The sequence below is a fragment of the Ammodytes marinus genome (genome assembly GCF_949987685.1).
Source record: "Ammodytes marinus genome assembly, chromosome: 13".
NCBI classification, from domain to species: domain Eukaryota; kingdom Metazoa; phylum Chordata; class Actinopteri; order Uranoscopiformes; family Ammodytidae; genus Ammodytes; species Ammodytes marinus.
Genome location: NC_137217.1, coordinates 25,585,922 through 25,605,429, shown reverse-complemented (window position 1 = coordinate 25,605,429; position 19,508 = coordinate 25,585,922). Strand labels below are relative to the sequence as shown.

Sequence of the window (19,508 nt, the reverse complement as noted above, 5' to 3'; positions counted from 1 at the left end):
ATTTATCTCCAGCTACTAGTGTGCCCTCTGCACACACAACCCTTCATTTCTAGTGAATTTGCAAAAACATATGGTCATATAGGGATGTCTTTACTTGAGTGGGTAAACCGATGCAACAAAGGCATACCTGTCTTTTTCTGAGAACATACTCATCAAGTATTTCAGTTCCAAGAAGACCATGAATGTCAGGCTTTCTGTAAGCAAGTGGCCATTTATATAATGGATCTCAGATTACAGACTCAATGCTTTGAGACAAAGATGAAAGGTGTGTTCAAAGGGGCAATGACAACTCATTGGAGCAACCCAAACGCATCACATAAGAGACCTTTAAGCAAGTGATGAGTTGACAAAAGCAAATAGAATGTTGGAAGTTATTGGTTGGCTTGTGAATATGCCTTAATGTGAAGTCTATAGAGGGAATTGGTCATTTAAGGGCTCATTAGTTGAGTGGGAGAGAACTATTTGATTTTCATACACTCAATTCCCATCTCCCCTTCTACGCAGATTGGCGACAGTTTTTTTTTTTGCACATCCTTTGTCTCTCTGGCTAGGCGTGCAGTTTACAAAGTGCGCATGTCTGCTCGCTGTCTGACGTGATGCCCCGTGACATGCTGAGGCCTCGTTGGGCGCCACGTGCCCACGCCACTATAGCTCCTCCCCCATAGCTCTCACCATCCCCTCCCCCCCTCGCACATCACTGGGCAAAAAAATAAAATCTCACTTTGCCGTATCAGTGATGCTAGGCTTGCAGGACATAACCCCAAACGAAGGGCGCCCATTGGCTAACCGGTGATGCGTCACCAAAATCGGCCTGGTTTTGAGCCACAGAGACAAAGGGATAGGGGATAAGGTCATTGGTGGGGAATGTGGGGAGAGGAGGGTCATTATTTGGGGATGGAAGTGGCGGCTGGCTCCATTCCCTTTTTAATTATGTTGTTTTAACGTCCAACCAATTCTCACAAAAGAAGCACAAGGTTAGAGAGAGAGAGATGTGGCCTTAACAGTCAACCATGTGAAGCTCAAAGAGGCGGTGGCTTTGTAGATGTTTGAGAACGCCTTTAGGAAGCTTTTTGTAAAAGGAAAAACAATTATACAGGAATGGCTGCTATCTGAAGCTGCAGGTGTGTACAAGAGACTGAAGCAGGATTGTCATCTTCATTTCATTTTCCAGTCACTGAGTTCAAAGTCGCTTAGCAGAGCAATAATGAGAAATGGCAGGTTGTGAGAAGGTGTATCGCTCATCTATGTATAATCTTGTATGTTAAAAATTAACCATAATCTTGAAAGCATAATGAAGAAATATTGTTTTAGATTTTTGTGAGTGATTCCATTAGAAGCATACTGGCACTTTTTTAAGGACTGGACAGCTAATAGAGTAGACTTTTTTTCTGTCAATAAGTTCTACTGTATGTTCTGTCCAACGTGTAAACATATTGTATGTGTTGCTGCTGCTTTATGTTCAATAAAGAAATTAATATATTATATCCTTTGTGTATTCTTCTGAACTATTGTCTTATAAGAATACTGTTGAAAAGTCATTAGAGTAAGATCACAGTTCCCTCTATAATATCTATTCAGGGACAGGTTAAGAAATATTTGGGGGCCCCCAGCTGTGAGCATTTGAGGCCCTCGTTAGGTCAATTTAAATCAAACGTATTCACAGAGGACGAGTGAAAAGCCGTAACAAAGAGGGGGCAGACATGCTAGTTAAACATTAGGCTGTGAGGATAAAAGTGACAGAAAAAGTTGTGGAAGGAACGCAAAAAGAGCACAGACATTTAAACACGTTTCTTTGGTCTCGAAAAGTAACAGAAACAATTGGATGTCGGAAAGGTACGACAGCTTATTCACCGAGGAGCTTGAATGACACATATCGGCATTTTTAGACAGCCCTCCATACTGGCAAAATGTATGCAGCCTGTATGACGTTTTTTATTTGATCTTTGATCTAGGAATTACTAGAAGCACAAGTGAAGACACGTGAACCTCATGCACTCAGACAACCTCTAGAAATGTATAGAGTGTAGGCTACAAGCACAAACTTGCGTGGGATTCCCTCACGTGCACACGGACCGTAACATATCACATCAGCTTCCCTGGTAGAGTCAGGCTGAGGTGACGTGCGTGGTCTGCAACATGTGCTGTATGGAGGTTCACTGTGAGGTGGCCACTGTCTGCCCCGGGAAGCCTCTATGGTGTGACTGCATGGTGTCCAACGTGCAGACTGCAGTGAACACAATGTCTGTCAGAGTCCCACGCTAACCCCGCCCTGAAGCACAATCGACAGCATCTGCTTCTATCGGCTGCAACAGTTAAGCCTCCGATCATTTCAAAATAGACTTTTACTTATAAAAATCCATTCTAATTACTAAACATTTTTTTTTTTTACAGGGGTCGTCAAGTGTCGTTCTTTTTATTTTAAATCACTGTCAGGTAGGGAAGATACATGCTCCAAAATGTAAAGTATAAGCAGCCTTTATAAGTATATACAGTATGAGCTTACTTGACAAATAAATGTGTAGTTTAAAGGTTATCTTTTGCTGTTATAGCTCCTATAGGCTACTCTATCTCAGCCCTTTAACCGGCCAAGGAGTGATGTGGGTCGTCATGTCCTGTCTCCTAATCTCACTGATTTGTTTTCTATCTCCCTACGGCTCCCTTTTCATCAGGATTTACTGAAAAGCGGCTTATCTCCGGACTGAAAGGCTGTTTATTTCTCTATTTATGGGCTCAAAGGTCTTTCCCACAGGGTTTTCATCATTTCACTTTATGATTTTAGCTGATGCCATTTATTCAGAGCAAACAGAAAATGGAAAGTGTGCAGTAGGCCTAATGTGTTGGAAAAACACTGAAGGTTGAGTGGATTTTATTATTTGACGACCTGCAACTAGCCTATTTAACGCGAGAATGTGCACAATTGTTCAATATTCATCCCTTATTTTCAAGTTTTAAGAAACCACATTTGCTAAAATCATGACAATAACCCTAACAAGCAATTTCCCATTCCAAAATAATCAGAATTTGTCATTTGTATTTGAATGATGTCTACTTCAGAAGTTGTGCTGATTTTAAGATACATACAATTGGTGGAACATACAAATGTGTTTAAGTAAACATTACTTACAAGAAAAAGTAAGTTAGAAACATATATCAGCTGTGTGTATTGCCAAGGTGGCTAACACAAAACATTGTCATTGTTAGCATACTAGCATGACGCTGACTGTAACATTTAGCTCAAGCCAAATCTTGTGTCTACCTCACCGAGTTGCTAGACTATCAGTCTTGCTCAACATTCTTAAAGGGCAGTTTTATTTCAAATGTTACGACCATTCCTGCGCTGTCACACAATCTAACAATGCCATCTGTTAATCCTTCCCCATGCCGCTATAGGAAACACATGGAGGGAAGCATTTGCAATACCCGGTTGCGAAATTTAAATGGAAACCACAACTATTTGGCACTGTGACTGTCATGCAAGTTAAGAATAAAATGTCATGCAACAATCTTTCTATATATATCCATACCAAACTTCATTTAAGAGAAGATGTTGAGTTTATTGGACATCATCCTTCAGACATGTCAGAAAGGAATCAAAAATAAGGAGAAATAGCCTATTACATCAAAATAATTAATAAATAAATAATTTGAAACAATGCATAACAAGATAGTTGGATCATTGAAGTCTCTCATTGGGTGATATTTATTACACATATATATTGGCCTATATTTTTCATCAGTCTGGACGTATAAGCTACATACTTTTCTTTTTAGTGAACAAACTTTCTAGCTTTAAAACATATTTTTTTGTAAGAATTTACATAAATCAAGTGACACTTTTTACTATTAGTATTGGCTGCATTTGTTAATCCCTTTTTAAAAATCACTCAATTTGAGATAAGACCGTTATTTTTGCAAATCAGTATCTGCAGCCTGAGAATGTTTTCTCAGCACCCAACATGGTTTTGATGGGCACATTTTTTGCTGAGCTGCCGAACGAGAGTAGACGGACACAGTGAGCTGCTGATTTCCTGTCCCAGATTGGTGAGGAACGTTTGTTAGAATAGCAGTGGCTGTGGGAGCCAGAGATGGGAATAGACAGTGGTTTGGGAATTATAATGACTCACAGTCCCTTAGTTTTCATCTCTAAATGTTCTCATTTTTGCCTTCTGAGAGTTATTTATTCCATGAGAGGAGTAAGAGTCAAACAAACTGGGTAGCCCATGTAAGGTGCTTTTCACAGATCTTCGTAAAGTCGTAAAGATCCATACCATAGTCCTCAAAGTGAGCTACTCTTTTTTCCCCCAGTCTGTTAACTTTAGATACGCGTTCCAAGTATTCACACACGTTTGGCCTCTTTCTCTCCATCAGTACAGCTATCTGAGTGAGGGAGTGGCTCATTAGGCCATTGTCAGGCCTTGACATATATCACTCGAGGAGCATGCCTTTGGGCCACGTGGCCTACTTTTTCTGCAGCAAACGTGATCTTGTATAAGTTGAGACATGACACTGAACTCACTGGCACTGCACCTACACAGGTGAACTGTTTTCCGTTGTGTAGCCTACCTGTTGACCTTATATGACACAGTCTTCAATTTCAATCATTATCTAACTGATCTGAAAAAAAAATGTCTTTGGCCAAAACTAGCTAACTAACTAAAATCCCCTAATCTTATCACTAGCACATACTGTGAAGAAGTAGCATATTTCCATGGAATAGCTCTGTATATAAGATACAATGAGATATTGAGGTTATCCTGCAAGTTGTCTTTGATGATTATTGAATGATTGAGATATCAATCAATTAATAGAAAAAAAGGACACATTTGCCTTTTTTTTTTGTCTTTATCACAGTGATGCATTCGGAGCTGGTGTTCCACTAGTTGTCCATGCAGTTGCTCCATTGCAGGAGTAACAGCTTGCATGTTCGGCTGCAGAGGAAAGGGGACGATATACTTACCGATTGTCAGTCTCCACCTTGATTTTCCCAACTATAGGTCGAGGACTTTGAACCAGCGACGTGTCATGCACATATAACGTATACAGTATATAGGTTACCCTATGTAAACCGTGATACGTTTTGGTGCTCCAGACTCCAGACAGATTTTCAAAGATTTTCCACAGCCTTGCTGGGTTTCTAACAGCTGAGTGAGGGAAACAAGGATTTAAGGCCCTACATATTGCCCCTGTGTTAGAATGTTGGCCTGCTTATACCTGCATCTGAATCAGCTTCTGTGGGCTTGCATGCTCAGAGTATGTAGGGCAAGAAGAAAATTCCAAAACACACGTGCGGCACATGTTGCTCCAAATGACACACCCACACTGCTCTGTCTACTTCTACTACTACCATCTCTAATTAAACCATTTCCATATCTGTCACTGCTGTATCTGCAACTCTTCCGGCACCCGATCCAGTTCCAGAACTTCACACCCAAGACTGCTATAAATATATAAAGCAGAGTTGAAAACGTATCTTGTTAGCCTGCAGTTTAGGCATTGATCTTGTCTCTTGCTCATGTTTTCGTCGCATCGCTGGTTGTGTTCACTCAGAGGCTCCGTCGACGTTACGTCACTTCCTGTGCGCACTGGATTGTGGGTCAGAATCGCCCAAAAAGCATGCTGATTTCCACACAAAAAGTTAGGACCGTATGAAGAAGGGCATCTGGGTATTTTTAAGCATGCTGCATCTGATCAGAAGAATTGGGACATCCTAAATCCATACTGAATAGCAGGGAGATATGGGTATACGAATGCAGGGTCAGATTTTGTAATAGAGGCTGTTGAGGTACGTGTTGCTATTCAAATGTATCTTAAACCGTGCAACCGCATCCAGTTGGAACTTCCAGGTCTACCGCCGAAGCAGCCTCCTGGTTGGTCCAAAGAGCGCCCCATGTAACTGATACTCAGAGTTGGCTGTCGGGGATCAGAGGGAGCGGTTGTACATGCTTCATCAGGACACAGCACCCGTTTAAGCAATAAAGCAGGATGGGAAGTTGTGATTGGATCGGTCGCTAAGGTCATTTGACTCATGATTCATTGCACTGTCATGTGCACTTGTCATGTTATCCGGTGAACAAGCTCACATACTGTATGTATTACATGACAGAGTATGCTCATGTCTGTTTGAACACACACACACACACACACACACACACACACACACACACACACACACACACACACACACACACACACACACACACACATACACACACACACACACACACATGCATGTACTGTAGGTGTAAAATGCTTCATAAAAGTAAGTCCTTTGTTTTTTCTGATATTGCTTGTGTTTGTCTTGTGCTGTAACTTAGTGTGCTAAGTGTGGGGTTGTCTTCTGGAACATTGCCTCCGGGGTTTCTAGGAAAGACTAATTTGGGAAAGACATCACAAGGTCTGTGTTGATTATAAATGAAGTACAAAGATATTTTAAAGCTTTGAGTTCAAACATTCCATATTTTGATCTGTGACACTGAGTTCTGACGATCGATACCCAAACCCTGCTGTGGTGACTTTTTAAGCGGCAGGTACCATGGAATTTACCTGTGTGTTTATGTATTTGCCTCTGTGTGCTCTTTTCTTGATTTCGTTGCCATCTGTGTGTATATGGACATCATAGTTTTGAACTTTTCCAGATGTTTTTTCCCCCTCCACGTTGAGAACTTTAAATACCTGTTGGGTGAAACTGCTGGCCTGCCTGGCTGCTGCACAGTACAAAACCTGCTTGTAACAGCCTCACAGCCGGTTTGAACAGGCTGAATCCTGAATTGCAGAGACAAGCACACATATGCAGTTTAAGGAAGGGGTCGGGCTTTGAGGGGGCACCTCACTTGAAAAGAGCTCCTCAGTGTCCTAAGAGTTTCTTGTGATTGTATAAGTGTAGAAACTAGTGCACGTGCAAAGTAACAAACATAAGCACACAAACACATGTGTAAATGCAAACAACTTGTTTTCTCTAACATTGTGTGTTCTCAAACAAACAGATTTCAAAAGGATCCCTGCCTACCTGTGAACGTGTGTAACCCCTGATACTTCCCACCAAAATAACCCACCTGTGTCAGGTTGCTAAAATGTTCCCACCCAGATACAAGTGGGCCTGCTGCCTATCAACATTATACTGGCATGTCACCTCCAAGCAATCCTGGTAAGCAACAAGGCAGCCAATTTTCATATCTATATATACTGCTGTCTAGCTGTAAGTTGAGTCTTCTTTGGGCCATGCTAGTGGCTATGGCTGCATCAAGGCACAGTGGTGCTTTAAGAAGAGACACTGGTGAATAGGGTAAAAATCCCTAGCCACCTTGCTAGCATAGCAAGCATAACCATTTGTCATATTTCAGTCTATGTTCAGTTCAGTTTATTTCGATCACACATAGATTCACAACATTACAAACATAAGTAGTGTGACTTTAAACCAATGGCTCCATCAAGGTTAGGATATCATAGAAAAATATCTGTTCAGTTTAAGAAAAATAAAGTAATGTTAGATTGATTGTGCATGGTAAGTAGAGTAAACCAATGTGATAATGTAATGGTGAAAGCAACTGAAATATCATATTTTTTTTAACATTGTCATATCAGTATGTTCCACAGCAAAACAACAGCAGGCCTGTGTATAGGTATATCAGCATCAGGCCCTGTAAACTAGGTTAACCAGTCGTGCCCTATGACCCTCCCAAAGAAATTCAAGGTGGTTCTTGAGTTTACCTTCATGGGCTGACACAGCATCACTATGTCCAAATGACTTCTTGTACTATCAAAAGCCAGTGTTTAACTATCTGATCTTAGCATCTGCTTGAGCGGATTGGAAGTCGACTGGTCCATCCGCTCTCTGCTGATAAAAGGAGGATTTAATCATCCTTCTTAACCCTCGTAGTCTCCACACTCTGGAATGCTTCACTATTTACCCACAGATCGACCAGGAGAGGTTTTGTTTGAGTGTGCGTGTTTGTGTGTGTTCAGTGGGACAAGTCAGGGGTCAGGACTTCAGGAGCTCACAATGAAGACATGTGTGTTGCTGGTGGATGGACTGTGTTGCTTGGAGTAAAGTGTGCATGGCATGACAGTTTGGATCATCAATTTCTATTTTTTGATTACCACGGATAATGATTAAAATGTCTAAAATGCAGTATTTCAAAGAGTATAATGTGTTTAGAGAGAAATTTCATCATCCACTCGGACAATAGATTTAGGGACATAAATCTAGATTAATATGGATCGTAATTTATACATGTTCTTGTGTTCTACATTGCACATTCCCTATTAAGTTTTCACACTTGCTATTAGGAATGAGTGTGAGTGATGTATGCATGACTGCATGATGCAATCCCCTTACATTAGATGGTCCTTTTGCATAGTCAATGGTGCTACGTATAAACACAGCGTTCATTGTTAAATCGACAACCTTGTCCTCGCTGCAAAGCCTAACTCTTTATGGGTAAGAAATGCGATGTTTTTAGAAATGTTGTGTTGTTTATTAAGCTGTATGCATGCTATAAAGTGCATGATATGACCATAACAACAGCTAACTGGAAGAGGGCCAATGACCTTGAAAGTTCTTTTGTAAACAGATTCTGAAGCCAAGATGCTGATGATGACTTAACAACAACGAAATCCTGTTTTGGGAGGTAAGAGTAGCTGGGCATTCCATTGTGTGTTACACAACAGTTGGCATGACAGGAAGCGCTGATGCCAAATATCACATGTGTGCAGGGCCTCATAAAACGTGAGGAGAACAGACAAATGCATGTTGTGTGCAAGTGATTGTGTTTTATGCAGAGTGCACAGCATTGCATGCATGGTGGTACACAAATAGACCAGTAACACATATATGCAATATGTATGCAGATTTGAGCATGTGCACAAGTGTTTGCATACTGATACAGACGTACCTTTGTTCTCCGGTGGGGAAATGTCAAAATAATATGACTTTTTCAGATGTCCGACTTTAGGTGATCTACCAACAACGAGTCAAATATGGGTCTAGACATATCCACAAAGGCCTATCTGATATTTGATTTATTTATGGAAAAATTAATTGTGGTGATTAACTACTTCTCTCTTTTTTGAGTTGAACTATTATTTGTTGTTTACAACTTACCCACAAACCATCTGACATATGCAATTTACATTTGGGCCATGGGTTTCTTTGCATATACAAACAGCATGTGGACCAACTGACACCATAAACAAACACAAATTAAAAAAGATGTTGATGTTCCCTGAACAAAAATGTGACAAGTGTTCCTTTCCTGGGGGGAAGAAAATAAGTCTGGGTGATCAAAACATGATAGGACTTAAAAGAAGTAAATTATTTTCTATTTATCTCCTCAGACTTCTAACAGATGATCAAATTAAACAATCAAGGCCTAGAGGAGAAATGAACGTACAAAGCCCACTAATTCACGTTTTATATACTTGCATATTTAGAATATCGTACAGACATGACAGTTGTGTGAATGAGTGTGTACATCAAACTATTTATTTAATCTACTGTATAACATAAACCAAAAGACAAATGGGACATGCACAGTGCATTATAATCTGACTTTATGACCTGCATACTGGGATTTCACTGCGTCAACACACTGATCAATCCACTTACTGTTGATAGTGGATGTCAGATTTGAGACCTTTTTCCAATTTTTGGATCATTGACTTTTAACCCTACGTTATTTCCCTCAGGTCTCTTTCTAACACGAGACACACACACACACACACACACACACACACACACACACACACACACACACACACACACACACACACACACACACACACACACACACACACACACACACACACACACACACACACACACACACCAAAGTAAACAGAGAACAGTACAGCAGGCTACATGTTAAACTTGTTATATACCCACCTATATGTACCAATGCAACACGTGGTTCACTCAGTTCAGTGTTTTCATCTTCCCATGTTTCGCTCTTGACATTTAGGTCTATTCAGGGGTGGAAACATTTTGTCTGGTGAGCATTTGCACACACATCGGCTTATATGAAGTTCTGGCCCTCGAACAAACGTGCACACTAACGCACACACTCACACACACACACACACACACACACACACACACACACACACACACACACACACACACACACACACACACACACACACACCGATGGAATTTCATCGTCCAATCCAAGTCGCCGCAGGAGGTTCAACAACAGGATCGTAAATGTACTTCGTTACATAGAGACATCTGAGGAGAAGTACGGGCACAGATGTAATTTGTCGCCTGCTGAAAAGGTCCCCGACTTCAAATCAGCAATGAAGGATATGTATAGTTCACCTGAACTGACCTCTGAGTGCTAATACAGATGTCCTCAAGTGAATGCATACAACACACCGATAAGGATTTAATGGCATGTTGCTCACCAGCCTTATTGCATTTATTGAAACAATAGGGAGTGGTGGAATATAATTATGTATATCAAGTCAACTTTTAAGATGCTTTAATATCTCAATTTCATGCTACTTCATACTTCATGCTAAGTACTCCATCACCTTTCAAATGGAGATATTGTACTTTTTCACTTTACCTTATCGATCTAACCACTTTTACATTGTATATTAAGATACAAAAAAAGAGATAAATACAATTCTTCTTTATTTCGGCAGCACAACAGAATATACTCAAAACCACACAACTCATGTGCTCTTGTACTCCTCATATACTATACATTAGTATGTCCTCAGGGAAAGTTCAGCAGTGGTTGCTCCTTCACATGACTTTGAACTGAGCTGCATGTTGACACTTTGGCACGCATATGATAAACATAAATGACTGATGCAGCTGTACTCTATGTTCTGTACATTGTGTTCCAAATCCATTTTAGCACATCACCGGAGCACGGAACTGCCTCACTGTCACCCCCTAGTGGTCAGAAACAGGGAGGCAAGGGTTATAACAACACCAAAAAAGGATGCATCCTATGCATCACACACACACACACACACACACACACACACACACACACACACACACACACACACACACACACACACACACACACACACACACACACACATACATATAAGGACTCAGTCCACAGACATAAGAATGGACTTTCCCTTTTGGTTCATATTAATGGTGAAAAGGAAGGGAAGTATTTGTTCAGCTCTGCATGAATAAGATCAAGAAAAGGTAAAGCTACACAAAGAAACTCTCAAATAACAATTAGTTTGCACAAGCATAGACAATAACAAGACGTAGACTGCTGTGAGACAAAGGTATTGACCCACATTCTCAGAGACCTTTGGACTGGAAGAAGACAAACTAATGCACACATTTGCTGTAGGCTTTAAAACAGACCTAGAAAAGTTGACTTTTTTCCCAAAAATTTAAAAAAATATATGTGATTAAAGTTGCCCAGAAACATCAAGTTAAATAAAATCAAACAAAGTCATTAATCGAGATTATTTTGGGTAATTCCTTTTAAATTACATGTTGAAACTGAAAGGTGGAGAAGCTGATATGATCAATAAAGCATTGAAAGCCCAATGCTTCTTTCTTTTAGCTTTACATTTCCTTTAAAATAAGATCTGGTTACTATAATAGCACCTCACCCCATGGTGTATTTGTTGCTATTAATGATTTAGATTATGACAATTTCCCTCAGTACTTTGTAACAGACTTAACAGATTGTTAAATGTTAATACAGTCGAATAATTACCTGGAAATTAGCACCATTAGAAATGACTGCTTCCTTACAATGTCTATAACCAGATGTTAAATATTGTGAAGAGACTCTTGAGCCACCTTGTGGTAATCTAAGATTACAGCCCGTAACAGGTAGGTTTAGCTTGCTTTTTATCTTGAAAACATTCAGATACAAAGGAATAAGAAAATACCAGTGAAAGTTAAAGTAAGAGAAAGAAGGAAAGAATAGGGCATATGGAGGTTTGCCTTTGTGAGGTCACATTTCGACACACTGTTCTCTATGCTAGCCAGATTATGGCAATATTATCTGATTTCAAACTGGATGAAATTAAGTATTTTTCAGTAAAATAGGTACAATGGAAATAATGATATGAACTATAGAGGTGTCGGAAGCTTCGAGGATAAAGAAGACAGCGTGTTATTAAAGGACTATTGGTTTGAATGCAAAGTTTAAGTTGAGAATGATGATAAAAAAAACACAAAATAAAAAAATGCTCCGTACATGTCTATGCATCAACAATAATGATATAATCATACACAATATGTAATAATATAAGACTCTGGAAGGGGCAGTTTTGCATTACAAGTAGTTATGATGTGTTGTATTGCTTATACTTGTGAAGAGGAAGATCTGAATACTAGTCCCATCACTGTCTGTAGGTAAGTCTTTGACCTTAAGTGAAAGGTGAGATCAAAATATACAAACACCGTACATATGTGTACTTTAAAATACAGAGTTGTATACAGAGTTTATGTACCAACACTAATGCACATCATTTGGCACTATACTGCTTTTCGCATTGCTGGTTAAATTCTCGTACCTTGTAGGCCACTCTGTGCAGTGACAATACAGTTGATTCTGATCTAAATGTGTCAGCCTCATCTGAGTGTGATTCATGGTACACATCTTCTATAATTTGACGTTTTTATGATAGACCCTTTTTATATTTGCGTTTTACGAGACATACAGTATGTAGGTCGCTGAAGAGGTGCTGCCCCCATAACAATCCTCTGCTGTGGTGTGTGTGTGTGTGTGTGTGTGTGTGTGTGTGTGTGCTGCGGTGTTAACTCTCGTAATAACGTGTGTGCATCCTGTCCAATCTGTAACTTGAGCTGCTCTGGCAGCAGCAACCAAACTGGCTGCTCTTCAAATAACCTACATCCATCAGTCTGTGCAAATAGACATGTTTCCCATAGGACTGCATTCATAATTCAGTTTACTCCCTTACAGTTTCATTACTGTTGGACTCTGTATGGTAATCAAAACCAGAAACAGGAGAACTATTGGACTGAGTTCGATCAAATGTCTATTGTGTTTAATCAAGGCCTAATTGGATACCTGCACATACAATGTACACAAGTGCTATATGGTTTAAATCAATACATACTTTTTGACAACACTATTATTGATGCATTGAAAGAGTTCATTGAGACATGTTATTCAAACATTAAATACAGTTGTTTCTTAGATATAACCACGCCTGTTTAGGCGAGTAAGCAAAACAGTGTGTATCGCTGTAGTCGGCTGTATTGTTGTGGGTGGCTGGTGAAACCTTATTAGTCATCAAAGCTTTATACATCTCTCTTTATCTACACACTCGCCGGCCCTCTCAGGTTGCCATGCGACCCAGTCTCAAGGAACCATGCAGGGCGCACACCTGAATCTGGTTGCCATTTGACTGACATGCTGCAGGCAGCAACCAATGGGAGCAGAGGTTAGGACTTGAGAGGAAGTGACAAGCCAGCAGATGAGGAAGATGAGTGGGGATGTTTGGTGAGATGGTATAAACTTGTGTTTCTATTGATAAACTCCGCTCAATAACTTGTGCCTAGAGTTATTTCCGATGGAATTACAGATGATGCATGTTTCTAAAGTACATCGGGGAGGAACTATGACCCTAATTTAATGGAGGCGGCTTTATTTTGTAGAATTTTAATCTTAATTTATCAGAAAACATGAATTTGCTCAAGGTACTGAGCTGCTGTAGAATAAAAATCATCTAAATCATTTTTCCATTAGAATATAAACATGTCAATAGTACATTGCACCAGTGTGTGTGTGTGTGTGTGTGTGTGTGTGTGTGTGTGTGTGTGTGTGTGTGTGTGTGTGTGTGTGTGTGTGTGTGTGCGTGTGTGTGTGTGTGTGTGCAAATACATCAGGGTTACAGGAGCCAGTGTACCAAACGATGGCTGACAATGGCTCTGGGAAAGAGACCCTCTGAAATATGTATGAGGAAATCTACACCTGTTTCCAGGTAACCAAGGCATGGATACTGAACCGTGACGCTGTATCTAGTATGTATGTGTGTATGCGTGCGTGTGTGTGCACACCTGCGCGGGCGCACGCACAAAACAGCACAGCTTCCTGGCTTTACCTGCTCAGACGCCGTGTGGGGACGAGGGCAGCTGTCAACGAGACAGGCATCAATCTGAACAGTAGAAACACTATGAGACAGAGCGGGCCTCGGTGATAAACAGGGTCCCCTGATCTACAGAAGCTACGGAGAACTTCACGCATGGAAAGAGGTGAAAGTTGGCGCCAACTGAGAAGAGCCTGAAGCTGGAAGTGGAAGACTTGGTGGGAGGCATAGAGAAGTCTTCACAGTGTTGAGTATCTTTTTGTGCAAGTATGAATCCAATGTGGAAGATATACAAGAGCAAAGTGTTGAAGACCATTAACCCTGAGTATGAGGAGGACGCTGCTGAAGAGGTACATCATTTATTCCCCCCTCTGGTTCATATCTTTACCTGTATATACAGTGTCAGGAAGTGGACATGCTTCTATTTGCTGTTTAATTTTCAGTCATGACAAGGTCAGATCAGCTTGCTAAGCTGTTTTGTTTTCCTTGCAAAGGCACAAGGCAAGGCCTACATGATACTCTTTGAGTCTGCCAACTGAATTATCCCCTGATGAAACTTTGTTTGAAAATATTGTCATGCATATCCTCTTTGGACGTCCCTGTTTGCCAAGAGAAAATACAGTGGCAGAATGTGTCCACAGCCGCAGTAAAGCAGCTTGTGACTTGAATAATGTACAACAGTATCAGCAATCAGTAAAATGTTAAACTGCTTTGCAAACTTTACTTGCAATAGACAGAGTATTTTAACATTATTACTTTAGCTTAAGTATCTGACCCTGACCCTTTTCATGACCAGTGGCCACATCTCACCAACACCTGTACTCCATCTCGGATTTGGTACCAACGAAACAGACACAGTATTGCGTTGACCCAGATCTCTGGAGGGCCGAGAAACTCGATCCTGCACAGGAGCTGAAAGAAACGGATTAGTTGGCATTCCACAGACTGACTGACTGACACGAGTGTCAAGACGGATAGCCAGGGTCTCGAGGTGTAGGCTAAAATCATAAATACTGAGACACAGCTTCCATTTAGAGACAAATGTGCAGAGTTATCATGGCTGCTATTTGAGTCAACATAGCTCCATGCATGCGTACATGTGAAATATAAGACAACCAGTGAAGTTGCAAGTGTGTTATTATGAACTCATGTCCGAACTCACACAGATGTCCAAAACCAATGCAAATCAGGACATTAACTAAAACTTAATTAGTGTTTTAGTTAATGTGATAAAAAAAACTGACACAAAAACTTTCTGGGTGTGCCATCTTTTCAAGGAACATTTGTCAATGTACACTTTTAGGCCTTCTCCTGTTTTCTTCAGGTTGTAGTGTCAACAGTATGCACTAGATGGCGACAAACTTATATTAATCGTGTGCAGGTGCTTTAACGTATGGTGTAGATAAATTAAAGAGGACATTGCCTTGTGAACAGAGACAACTATTTTGTGTGTTTTTTCTGCCGTTGCAGGTCACTGAGGTGGAGAATGATATGATGAGTCCAGTGCAGGAGGATGAGGGGCCCAACGCTGTCTCGCAGTTGGCCAGAAAAGTATGTGATCTTTGACAGCTCGAATGAACATTTTATATAAAATAAAAAAGTTAACTCTGATTGACAAATAGAGATCATAATGTGGACTTACAATTTAAAGCCATATCTCTCAGCTTTAGTATTGACACAAATCCTTATAAGAGGTTATACAATCCTTTTAAGAAGTTTTCCACTATACTGTAGAGGACCACTGTTTGAATGATCCTCTGAAACCGACTAAATGTATACCTACTTTGACCTTTGACCCCTGTGTGTGTGTGTGTGTGTGTGTGTGTTTGTGTGTGTGTGTGTGTGTCTGTGTGTGTGTGTGTGTCTGTGTGTGTGTGTGTGTCCAGATGCAGGGGGCTGGGACGAAAAGCTGGAACAGACTATCAGCTCTCTTCAACAAAGACGATGAACACCAGCTACTGGAGGAGACTGAGAGCCCGCCAGTCCCCGACCAGTGAGTCCAATACTCTCTTTTTTGTGAACTTCTGTCCCCTTCTCTTCCTGGTCAGATGCCCTTTTATCTACCTTGTCCCACCTGCAGGGTTTGTGAAGGTAAAAAAAGGGCTTGTCGGTGTGATGAGTTATTCAGCTCACGACTTTATGAAGTTCTTGCAGCGATCAGGTTGCAGTTTTATTTATACATCACGTCAATCAATCAATCTTTTTTTTTTTTTTTTTTGCATTTTTATGCTTTATTGACAGTGTAGAGACAGAGTTTAAACGGGGCAGAGAGGGGAGTGACATGCAGAGAACAACCGCGGGCTGGAATCGAACCCCGGTCCGCTGCTGGCCGAGGCCCATGCCCTACCAACTGAGCTAAGGGCGCCCCCTCGTCAATCAATCTTAAATAATGTTGCAGATTGGGTCAAACTTCAGTGGAATATTGTTGCTCACTGACAAGCTAAATGGCACAAGTGGAAGTTTGATCAAAATATAACACCCTATAAAGTGCAAAACCTAAGCTTTGTTCAGGGTTAAATCTGGGCTACACATCGTTGAAAAGGCAAAGTTTAATGATCAATAGAGCCTGTGCTTCAAGCCATACAAGTATTTAAAGAGTGGAAGCAGTTAACATGTAAACAGATCGGATGACCAGCATTCCTGAAGCTTACTAACTAACCCAATTTATTTAATGCTTCATTTCATACACAAATGAATACAAAGTTAACAAATGGCAGGTTGGGGCTTAAAAGTGCAGTTGAAGATCGGTTCCCCCTGTTTTCGGGTCTGTGTGCTTAGCTAAGCTAATCAGCTGCTTCCTGTGTGCTTAATGGGTACATACTATATGCGGATGATATTGATCTGCTCATCTATAACTCTCGTCAAGAAAGTGCAAAACCTATTTCAGAAAATGTTTCTAACTGCACAACCACTGTTAATTTGACTTGACTCCTAACATGAACCCCACTGATTTTCTCTGACCTCTCAGTCCCCTTGCAGTGAGGCCAGAGGAGCCTCCTCGACCCTCGAGGCGCTCTGGATTCTGGGATAGCTTCTCCGCCAACTGGGCCGCCAAGAAGCAGGCGGAGGCCGCAGCCGCTGCAGCCAATGAGGCAGCAGAAGCAGCAGGGCAGGGTGAGGAGGGGGTGACAGAGCTAGGAGGGGAGGAGGGGCATGACGGGCAGGACGGCCATGACGGGCAGGTCACTGAGGGAGAGGAAAGTGAAGGAGGAGGAGGAAAGAGCAGCAACAACAGCTTCTCTAAATACGTCTCTCTGGGAGGAGGCAGCGGGGACCCCCCCTTCAAGTGGAACTTTGTCACCAGCAAGCTGGCAGAGCTCAAGACCAAGAGCAACTAGCTGTTGTTCACAATGAAGGAATCTGGAGAATACAAAAAATAATATATCAATAATGAAGGGGTTGGATCTAGGAGAGTGGAGGAAGTTTAGCGGGGGGGTATATCACACAGGAGGTCCTGTAACTAAACAGTGATGCTATTGTAGAAGTCCCTTTTTATCACATTTTTGAACTATTGAATTTACATGTTTTCTCCATATAAAAAACACACATCACAAAAAATGAAAAAAAAAGTTACTATAAACAAGGGCTTTTTTTTCTTTACTTTGTCATTACCCAAAAATTGTCAGGACACAGAAATAAAATACATTTGAAATATTTATAGGAGGGATTATGAGATAATTGATGGCATATTGAAACTGTTCCCTGCCTGCAAATCTAGAGACACAAAGGTCGAAATACTCAGGAATATACCAAAACATACTTCTACAATAGTTAAACTATGGAGTTTACTTCATATAGGGGACTTCTAAAATTGCCTGTACTAAGAGGGAATGACGCTAATTGACGAAATTCTTTATTATTTCTTGGAGGTGAGGGTGGTGTACTATGCAGATCTACAGAGCTAATAGTTTGAGATGCAGCATGTGTTCAACAGTGTAACAAGGGATCAGTAAGGTGGAAGTAAAACTACAACAGATGTTTTACAGTGTCACTTTATCCACTGTTGAACCTGGTATACAGGCAACACAATACAGTCTGATTTCTCGGGGGTTGTATGGTAAAATCTACTTTCTCAAAGTGCTTTTTAAACTCGGAAATGGGCCTTAACACCTGTCAACACATTTGATCTAATCTGTAGTTTAGCAAAAACTGGATTAAGAGATTAAAGGCAACGATAGCTGGATTAGTCGAGGATTATCTCCCTTAACCTGTTCACAGGGCTGGGGGATTTCCGTCAGGAGATTTGGCACTGCAACCTAACTCTTACATAATATTAGGCATTAACAAAACACCCTCCCTCTTCACACATCAGGAACGATAGGTGAGCTGCACAATTATATGAAATGTGTTAAATGTGAACGTGTGTGTGCTGACATGATGACTTTATTGACTTGAATTTTTCAGATTGTGCCTGAGATTGTAAATTGTTAGACATTCCTAAATTTGGGGTGTTGAGAGAAACAAGGCTTTAAATTGTATTCCATCTCAGATTGTGGTTTTGATCTTGTTGTATGTTTTATTCTGTTGTGTTTATGGTATGCTATAATAAAGAATGATGCACTAAGAGTTCTAACAAAGCAAAACATGAATAAGCGTTGGTAATATGTTTTACACATGGGTTTTGTATGGAAGAGGATTAGGGCCACACGATTGGTGTAGATGTATGCTGTAATGAAAACAGATGGCAAGCAGAAAAAAAAATGAAATAATGTGTGGAACTATCAAATGCATTATTATCTCAGGGAAAATGTGCTACAATCAGCCAAGAGTTACACATAGGTTCTGTTACAATTAATGTCAGCAACTGTGATAAACACTCGGACCATTATGTTTATATTCTGATCAACACAATAGTTCTACAATCTGTCTAACAATGTCTCCCCATTAGGCATTATGTTGTGTTCTTACGAACTCCAATGAGAGTTGGTTCTGGTTAGTAACATAAAACATATTGGCTTACTCAAATGATCAAGAAAATGTAAGAGCACACAGATTTGTGTCTTAATAATGTGAGGAATTGCTGTTATACAAGCTCAGCTCAAGCCAGTCTTGCAGAGTAAAATAAGATGACATGTGGCTATATAAGGATTCAGTGGTGTGGCTGCCCAGTAACAAAGAGTTCAACCTGGGAGAGCAGCCCCTTTTTGTCTGTTTTTCTACCCCAACCCAGGTGTGGCCACTATGACGACCCACCCAGGCTCCTGCAAGAGGCAACAAGCACAACATGGTGACATAAAGTGGTTGCTTTGCTTTAGGTTGATTTAGCACGTAATATTTTAAAAACATAAATGTTTCTCCTCAAAAGTGTAACTCTTGTTTCCAAAGGCCTTTAAATGCTTTATATGAATCACAAAAAGCAAAGTATTAACATCATACAGACATTTTTTTCACATTGCAAAAAAAAAAAAAAAAAAAAATGAAAATAAACCTAAAAAGCGAATATCATCATACAAATACACAGCAGC

General features: G+C 40.5%; 1 protein-coding gene across 1 annotated transcript; it reads left to right on the top strand.

The window, feature by feature from the left end:
• Positions 1–14,312: 14,312 nt before the first annotated feature.
• LOC307259847 (uncharacterized protein C1orf232) lies at positions 14,313–17,381 on the top strand (the record flags this gene model as incomplete). The annotated part of the gene is made up of 4 exons (XM_080039879.1): positions 14,313–14,393; positions 15,514–15,594; positions 15,930–16,036; positions 17,012–17,381. 4 exons carry the CDS (start codon positions 14,313–14,315, stop codon positions 17,379–17,381), a joined length of 639 nt encoding a protein of 212 aa, XP_079896005.1.
• Between the last annotated feature and the right edge of the window lie 2,127 nt (positions 17,382–19,508).